Source organism: Phoenix dactylifera, chromosome 7 (assembly GCF_009389715.1).
Source record: "Phoenix dactylifera cultivar Barhee BC4 chromosome 7, palm_55x_up_171113_PBpolish2nd_filt_p, whole genome shotgun sequence".
Classification (NCBI taxonomy): Eukaryota; Viridiplantae; Streptophyta; class Magnoliopsida; order Arecales; family Arecaceae; genus Phoenix; species Phoenix dactylifera.
The window spans coordinates 12987933-12997070 of NC_052398.1; the positions used below are offsets into that span (position 1 = coordinate 12987933).

At 38.1% G+C, this 9138-nt stretch overlaps 1 protein-coding gene across 10 annotated transcripts; it reads right to left on the minus strand.

The window, feature by feature from the left end:
* On the minus strand, window positions 1–9138 carry LOC103706696 (PHD finger protein ALFIN-LIKE 8-like). Of its 10 annotated transcripts, none has more exons than XR_005512579.1 (7): window positions 8760–9136; window positions 8577–8609; window positions 7769–7997; window positions 1542–1671; window positions 992–1362; window positions 808–908; window positions 1–715 (listed from the first exon to the last, which is right to left on the minus strand). XR_005512579.1 is itself a non-coding variant. In XM_039128339.1 (5 exons), the coding sequence occupies exons 1-5, from the start codon at window positions 8857–8859 to the stop codon at window positions 1087–1089; spliced, it is 765 nt and encodes a 254-aa protein (XP_038984267.1). In that variant the 5' UTR covers window positions 8860–9138; the 3' UTR covers window positions 766–1086. The 10 variants fall into 10 exon arrangements, 2 of the variants coding, with proteins under 2 accessions (XP_038984267.1, XP_038984266.1); XR_005512581.1 differs by having other exon boundaries at window positions 808–838; window positions 979–1362; XR_005512580.1 differs by having other exon boundaries at window positions 808–873; window positions 979–1362.

The following is a 9138-nucleotide window of genomic DNA, read 5'->3' on the forward strand; positions in this document are numbered from 1 at the left end:
TTCACAAAGCTCATAAAAATGAATATCGCATGGTTCTATAAATGTTACAACGTAATTAATATAGAGAATACTTGAGACAGTCCGCAGAAAAACCATTGAGGGAACCACAACCACTCTTACTTATAGATTGTAGGCCTCTGTTCAAGTTATTAAGGCAACTGAAATCTACAAAAGCTTTTCGAGCACAGGACCTTTTAAAAAGGTGAAGATGCCCCTAGAGAAAGCAACTTGGTAGATCCCCCACATAGAAGCTTTCTTGACATCCTCTAAATCTCCTCGTCTGAACACCAAGCTGTTGCCAAGCAGAAACTATACTTCGATCATTTCCATCCTCCTGGTTTTTAGTGCTTTCCAATAGCAGAGCAAGCTTTCGAGCATATCAAACCTTCATATTTGAAAGCGAATAATTTACATAACCAAAATCATCAGGATTGCTTAGACAAAATCAAAAGCAAGTTGAATCTTCTTTCCACGAATAAAGGGTGATACAAAATTTGAATCATAGAATGTCATGTCATCTGGATAGCTCAGGCATGCTTCTAGAATTGTAAGTATTTGGCAAAACACTAAGCACAATGGCATTAGTAGGCTCAGATCAGATGCCCAGCAGCACAGAAGAGCACTGAAATCAAATAACTGGATGAAGACCTGTTTGAACCCATTCGACCAGAAGTAATGAGCCATAATATGGCTGAAGACGATTCATCCAGCAGAACTAAGGAGAAGAAAATGAGATTAGTTGATCATCTATTTTAATCAGATGACTGAAAAAAAAAAATTTGAAGGTATGCTGCCATTAACTTGCACCTAATTCTGTTTCTTCTAACAATGTAGAAGTCTGCCAAACGAAGCATTCTATCAGAGAAGACATGTCTAGCACAAAAAGGATTACTCATGACAAATGAACTCTACACAGAGAGACACCACTAGTTAACAGTAACATACTGAAAAAGAAATTAATTACACTAAGTTTAAAACCTGGAAGCCTGACTTGGGCGTGCAGGTCCATTGATCGTTGCATCCAAAATGGTTTTCCCCCTTGTTTCCGAAGCCCTGTTCTAATACATCAGCCATAACAGTTCACTTTCATGCTCTAGCCCTTTTGTTGCTGCAGGCCGGGCATTTGTACTGCTTGATGTGCTCAGCCTTAGCAGGTGTGATCCTGACGCACTTTCCATGGAACCATCTCTCACAAACATCGCAACATATCCAAAACTCATCATTCGCATAGTTGTCTCCACATGCACCGCACAAAGTGTTTCCACGTTCCTCATCCTCCTCTTCCTCATCCTCCTCTCCACTCTCTTCCTCCTCTTTTGGGGCAGGCATTTTTAAGGCCTTTGACTCTGCCTGCCGTGACTGCTGGAAAAAGAAAGGGAACAGAGGCAGTAAGGGCAGCATAAATTTGATTTGAAATGTCTAATGAGAAAGAAGAAAACTGTACTCATATACGTTTGGTGTGAGGAGCCGGTGTACAAAAAAAAAAAAAAAAAAAAAGAAAGAAGAAAACAAGAAATGCAACATAAGAAACTCATATTTACCGTCTTTGAGCTTGATTTGTTGCTCCTGCTGCTGCTGTTAGGGGTTTTTTCTTTTGATTGCTTCTTAGCAGTTCCAGTCACCACCTCATATATAGTTGGGAGATTATTGATCATGTTAAAAAGTCGCCTCCTGTATAGTTACAATGCCACAAGGTAAACCACGTCAGTCATTAACAATTTTCATCTAGTAAGTCGGAAGAGTTTAAATGTCAACAAAGAAAAGTGATTCCCCTCGGAAAGCTGTGAAGTAGAGTATCATATGCATGAATAATGACAGAAGATATTTCCAGCAGTCTATCAATACAATAGACAAAGTAAATGTAGAGCAATAAATGTAAATACAACTACAATACAAGAAGAATATTTGGGCAAAAATGGACATTTTGAGGTTTGAAAGCTAAAGTTCACAAAAACAAGGATATAGAGTATAAGGCATGACTAACTTTCGAGCAAGGTTGTACTGGTACCGAGATCCGTACCAATTGCCTGATGGTATGATACGGTATTGTACCATGTCATGCCGTTTCGGGCCGTACTGACAAAGGGAGAGCAGAGAGGGAGAAGGAGAGAGGGGAAAAGAGAGGGAGGGAGAGAGAGGAGGAAGAGAGGGAGGGAGGGAGAGGAAAGGGGAAGAGAGAGACGGCTCAAAAGCCCTCACTCGTCCTCCACTGCCGTCTGCAGGGGTCCCCCTATTTCGAACGAAACAAGGGCATGCCCTAAATTTTTTTGCGAAGTTACAACTGAAGTTGGCACATGGTTTGCCAACTTCACTTTGAATGGAAACAAAACCCTTTGACATACACATTTGTTAGTAACTAACAAATTAAATATGCAAGATATATCGGATATGCAACCAATAGAGAAAGAATCATGGTTTACAAATTTCACTGAAACATTTTGCTTCACAAAAGCATTCTGTGGCTTTAAGTGGACGAAACAAAAGTGACCCAATCATTGAAAAAAATAGGTTCAGGCAGTGTTTTAAGAACTGGTTGACCCACCTAGGTCGATCTGTCAACCTGCCACCCATCAAGCTTTGCAGGTCAGGTTGCTAGAAAAGCTGTTTTTTTCGAAAAAAAATCGATCAACCTATTGGCCTAGGCGGTTTAATTGCTCGAACTGCCTGGGTCAGCCAGGAAAGACTTGCACAGGCCAGTGACCAAAGAAAAAAGAATCAAAAGAGAATGAGTAAAACTCGATGCTTGGAGGCTGATCTCCAACTTCTCTGCCCTATAATAGCCCACCTCTATTGATCTCCCTCCCTTTCCCTCTTCTTTCGGGTAAATCAACTGGTTGTCATTGTTGCCATGGCGTAACATGGTGTGGTGACTCCAATAGCCAAGGCACGGACTTGAAAATGGGTAGATCTGGGCATTTATTTGATTGAGTTTTGTAGAGGATGGGCTTGATCAAGCATGGGTCATGTCTCTGGTGTGGGTTGATACAAGGGTTTGGGAGATTGGAGCTTCCTTAAGTAGCCTCTTTGAAGCATGGAGGGTGGAAAAGAAGCGACAAGATTTGTGGTGGGGGACATCTTGCTTCAGTCAGCTGAATCGCTCCCCATGATAATATTGAACATTGTCGCCAGACATCTTCAATCTCTAGCATGGCAATTGAGTGGGTTGGATGGCAAGGTTTTGAGAAAGAAAAAGGAAGAAATCCATGGATGAAGATGCCGTCGATTTTGAGAGCAAGGGCTTGGGATGGGTCACTCTTGCCTCTTAGGACAGTCAGCCAAAAGTCGACCCACAGTCCAACCACAGACCCGTGACCCGGTACAAAAAAGGGGTTGGACTGGGTCAGCAATTTTAAAATATTAGCTTCAGGTGTTTCAAGAAATCACATTAAATTCATTGAAAAAGCATCTTTGTTTAAAGTGAAACAAGAAATCTACAATAATTTTCTTAACCAACTCCAACCAATTTTAGTTACAGCAGATCATAATATTTGAGTTCAAAACTGGATGAAGCATAGGCTAAAACTGAGAGTTTAATGTTGGAAGAAGAAAAATGAGAACTTGGTTGTTTTATCATGCTTGACTACATTACATAATGATTCAATCTAATTTAGATAAAGACCATAAAAAGTAATAGTAATAGTAGCATTCTCATGCAAGAACTACAGTTAGGAATCCATATGAATAACAGAGGAAGAGGAGAAAAAGAAAGATGATGGAAAGAAAAAGAAACCTCTTTACTGAGTACAAGAAGAAATCTTGTTAGCCACCCAAGAAGCAAAGGAGACTTCTTTACTGTACATGTTCCATAAAGGCTACATGCTAGCCTATCTTGTCAAGTTTCTAAACCCAACAAATAACAACAAAATCAAAGTGCTAAAGGAAACTTCCTTATTATATTCCTTATTATATCCCTATCGGCATACATATAATAGAAGACCACAAATTTTCTTCTTGACCAATATTTACAACAAATAGAGAGAAAAGTATGTCTATGGATTTCATAATAACAAAGTAAACACTAAAATCAACAAAAAAATATTAAAAAAAATGTTCAGAATTTGATCATAGCCATGGCTTAGGATATGGAAATGAAGTATAATGGGCAGAGATGACAAATATGGTCCAAAAAATCCAATTAAGCTTAACTAATGTGTGGACTTAGCACAAAATCAACAACCTAACAGTAAATTGTGGAAAATCTATGATTCCCTATACTCCAAAATTCTCATGCACACATAAAAAATGGGATAACATCAAGAAGACAGCTTCCAACTATCAAGTCCTTGGGCAAAGATTTCCGTGTCTCATTTCTTAAAAGGTCTACTCATTCAAAACAGGCAATGAAGATACAATAACTAACCAAACGGATGAGCACAAGTAAGAAATTTATTTCAAAAATTGAAGGAAAATTGTGCTAAGGCAGCTAAGAATCACCAAGTACGTGTTTGACATATAACCAAACAGTTCACCATGCATGATTAGAAGAACGAAAGGAATAAAACAACTCACAATAGATACCACATGCCAATGAGAGACAAATTGTTTATGAGAAGATAATAAAGAGCTACTATGGTTCAAGTGTGTGGTCATGATATCTACCAATCTCTAAGGTCATAGGCATACAAGTCTTTTCAACAAACAAGCCCAACAACCATCCTCAGCCTAGTCTGTACCATACTTTGAGCAGGTCCGATAAATATCGGTGCATTCAGCTCATATTCCCCTCCCTCACTTCCCAACACACGTGCAAGATTAAAGTCCAAATTCCAAAAACCATAGCTCTGTTTTGGAAACAGTCTTCATCTCAAAGCCAACCTTCACAAAATTACTTGGACATGCTACAGATTTTCATTCAAGGACAGGCATCATTTTCCATGGAATGCCTTATTCTATCACCAAGAAATAATGTTTAGAAGAAAAAAAAAAGCAAAAAACAAGTTCAAATTATTTAAGCATCTGCTTCCAATAATATTAAACTATCTACGCTTAGTAATGAGTTTCTTAATTGGCATATCGTGTCTAATACTGAAAGGAGACTACTACATAGTAAAAAATGGGAAAAAAAATGTAATTTTAAATTCAAGAACACAATGCAATTACAAATTCAAGATTCCAAAGAGAAAAAGGGCTTAGAATGCTTGCGCCCCAAATAAATGGCTTCTATAGATGAGGCATCGCTTTCCATTTGGGGCAAAAAGACTTCTCTCACCTTAATGATTGGAGCAAGAAAGATGAGAGGCAGATTAAGCAACAGAACCCCCAAAAGGAAGCGGAAGAGAGTCATCCTCAGCCTAGTCTGTACCATACTTTGAGCAGGTCCGATAAATATCGGAGCATTCAGCTCACATTCCCCTCCCTCACTTCCCAACACACGTGCAAGATTAAAGTCCAAATTCCAAAACCATAACTCTGTTTTGGAAACAGTCTTCATCTCAAAGCCAACCTTCGCAAAATTACTTGGACATGCTACAGATTTTCATTCAAGGACAGGCATCATTTTCTATGGAATGCCTTGTTCTATCACCAAGAAATAATGTTTCCAATAAATTACTAAGTGTAGATAGTTTAATATTATTGGAAGCAGATGCTTAAATTAAGTAATGAGTTTCTTAATTGGCATATCGTGTCTAATACTGAAAGGAGACTACTACACAGTACAAAATGAGAAAAAATGTAATTTTAAATTCAAGAACACAATGCAATTACAAATTCAAGATTCCAAAGAGAAAAAGGGCTTAGAATGGTTGCGCCCCAAATAAATGGCTTCTATAGATGAGGCATCGCTTTCCATTTGTGGCAAAAAGACTTCTCTCACCTTAATGATTATGGTAAGAAAGATGAAAGGCAGATTAAGCAACAGAACCCCCAAAAGGAAGCGGATCAAATAATTAATAACTCTCTTTTTGATCTGATGTTAGGCGAGGAAAATTTTCTGTTTAACATGGAAGAAGATACAATTCTCAGTAAGCAATTTGAAAATATAAGCCCAAAGGAGGGCGAATGAGATCATGATAAGAATTTAAGAAATCCACACTCATGTGAAGCATACCAATTAACAGTTTCCAATCAGCCTTATGGTTTTCATAAAGGGATCTGCACTTTGAATAGTAAAAAGATGACAGACAAAAATAATCTTTAGTTAAAAACTGAACTGTTAGAAACTGGTAGGTCACTTCACAATGCAAAAATCGCAATGGTCATGTAGAAACGAAACTAGATTTGGTTCAAGGAGATGGGTCTTTTTTAACTAAAAATCACCTATCTAGTACAATTCTATCAATTTTCTATTTTTCAAATAATGAGGACTAAGGTGGAGGCTTAAATTTTTTTCCCAAGAAATGTCGGAAAGATCAATGTGACAGTATCTGATTCTTCAAATAAAGAAATAGAAATGCACATGTAGAATGCGATGCCATGGTAACATTGACTAAAAGTAACAAACAAGCTAATTATCAGCTACAAAAAGACTACCACGCTCATTCTTGAGTAATGCCTAACATAAGTTTGCAATCAGTGAGTCCTGAACTCTAATTGAGATAAATCCTCAAAGCATCAAATCTGTAAAGCTCCCTACCATATATCATCGGGAGTCCCATCATAATAGGCACAATAGGTTCAGACGACTGCCCAACCTCACCTTGGCCTACTATGTAAAGGAACTAATGCCACATACATATATCAGGATGATTTCAATGTTACCATCTGTAACTAATCTAGATGTATCCCATGTCAAATCACATGGTAGGCCATCCAAGTCACTGGATCAACACTGTTTATCTAGTTCTCTTATCTTAAAACCCAGATGAACTAAAAGTCAAATTAATAGGATTCTTCGGAACTACCAATCCAGACAAATTTTTGTTTTATTACTCTTTAATTTAATGATCGGATAAATAGGTACTTATGTCCAAAATATGTAAACTTTTGTTTGTAGACATTTTGGATGTTTTAAATCATGATCAACAATGTGGATAATTGATTTTGATGTCCGATCACATTGTTTAACAAAGGACATAGTTATGTTGGTTATGTGTATGAAGTTTAAAGTTTACCTATACAAATATAAAAATGCATTCCAAAATAAAAATCAATAGAAAGGCTCAACTGTGATTTTTGGCATGCTATGATACGTCAAGTGCATAGGTGCAATGAGATATGACCTTGCTCTCTTCTTCTCCATATTTTTTGTTGTTTTAACATAATCAAATTAATCTCACCATCTGTGCTACCTTATACCTTGTCAGCCAACTAAGACAAGACACTGTTGATAGATAATAAATGCATAACAATATTGTGAAATATTAGACATACCATTTTCAAATATTAAGTCATATATGTGCACAATGTTGTGATATCAACTTTTCTTGCACAACACCTAATGACAATAAGAATATAAGATCATAACCATGTGATGAGATGCAATCCTTCAAATCATCAATACACAAACAAATGCAAATATTAACAAGACAACCACATCGCATGACAAGTCCAAAAGTTCCCAATATCACAAATAACAAGAGCACCTTACATTACTATCTTTACATATATAAAACAATTGTTGGTGATAAATAGAATAAATATAAGTTGCACGTCAATATAATTTTCACGGTGAAAGTATTTGAATCATGATCATAATTGCATAAATAACAGAATGGGTAACTATGTAAGAATAAGTGCTCTTAAATACAAGGAAGAGGGCCAAGTATCACAAAGGCATATATTTTTGGGAACGTCACAGTCACAATTAAAGGGGAAAAAAAGCCATTACCTGGCCTCCTTGTCAAACCCAAAGCGAGCCCCAAAATAGAATGCAACAGCCAGCAACCATGCATCACTGTGAACTGCAACTAGTGACAGCCAATCCTTTTCATCCATCCCATCCCTGGCAAAATTAATTCCTAATGCTGGCTCAGGAAGCTCTGGAGGTACTTCCTCAGCAGGCAAATTTACTTCCCAGGTCTCATTGGGGAGTCCGTAAAGACACAAGTTCTCCTTTTCTGCATATGCAGTGAAATGTTCTCAATATGTATGTCTCAAACTGCTGAAAGAGTAGAGGCTTCTGCAATGACATAAATCATATAGCTTTTGATACTCCAGTGAGAAATATGTAAAATGATATAGCCTTCAATACTCCAGTGAGACATATGTAATCCTTTGCATCGCACAAATAGTAATTACAGAAAATGCAGAAAATAGCCATTGACTACTTCTCAGGAAGCACTGCTACTTAGTACATAGCATAAAACATTAACTTGGAGGAACAAACTATGACCTGCTTAAAACATTAACTTGGAGGAACAAACTATGACCTGCTTAAATTTTAACTTGTGTGCAGTCAAAGGATGAGTTTGAACAACAGTAGAAATCATATAGTAAAAATACCCATGGCGGGGTATGTATTTTGAAAAATAAAAATATGATCTTTAAGCACCAAGTCAACCAAAAAACCTGATTTACACAATTAATTAAAGCAGGTGCAAGAGGTATAATTCCACTAACGAACAATCTAAAAAATGCAAGCAATATATGATGGAACCCTAGCACTAACAGATCGAACAAAGAACTGGATGACTCACCGGGATCACAGTGCTGATAGAACTTGTCAACTTCTGCAACACCAGCAACAAAGAAAAAAACGTTCTTTTCAGAAACCAACAACGATACGGACAAATCAAAACGAGAAAATGCCTAAAAAGCACCCAAAATTGAGCTCAACAGTGAGAGAAACCGACGAGGAGAGATAGAAGAGAAAGAGAGACCAGTGGTGAGAGCTTTGATCATGCCAGCTCGCCGGCCTCTGAAATCCCGGAAAACCTCCTCCGCTGTGCGCGAATTATAGGTCCCCGCACCCCCATCCATTTCCCACGCGACAGGAGACCCGGCCGGCGGACCTTGCGAGCTCCAATGGCGGAATCGAGCAGGGATTTCGCCCTAGTATCACAGAACACCAGATCGGAGAGGGAGAGAGAGAGCAATAAATTAGGGTTTCCAATCTCTCGATAGAGATTAGGGTTTTCGAGAGCGTTCTCGGCGGAAAGCGTTCATATCCCAGCTCGCTGAGGGAGAGAGGAATAGAGAGGGAGGTAGGAGCCTAGGAGGGAAGGTAGAGAGAGAGAGAAAGAGAGAGAGAGAGAGAGA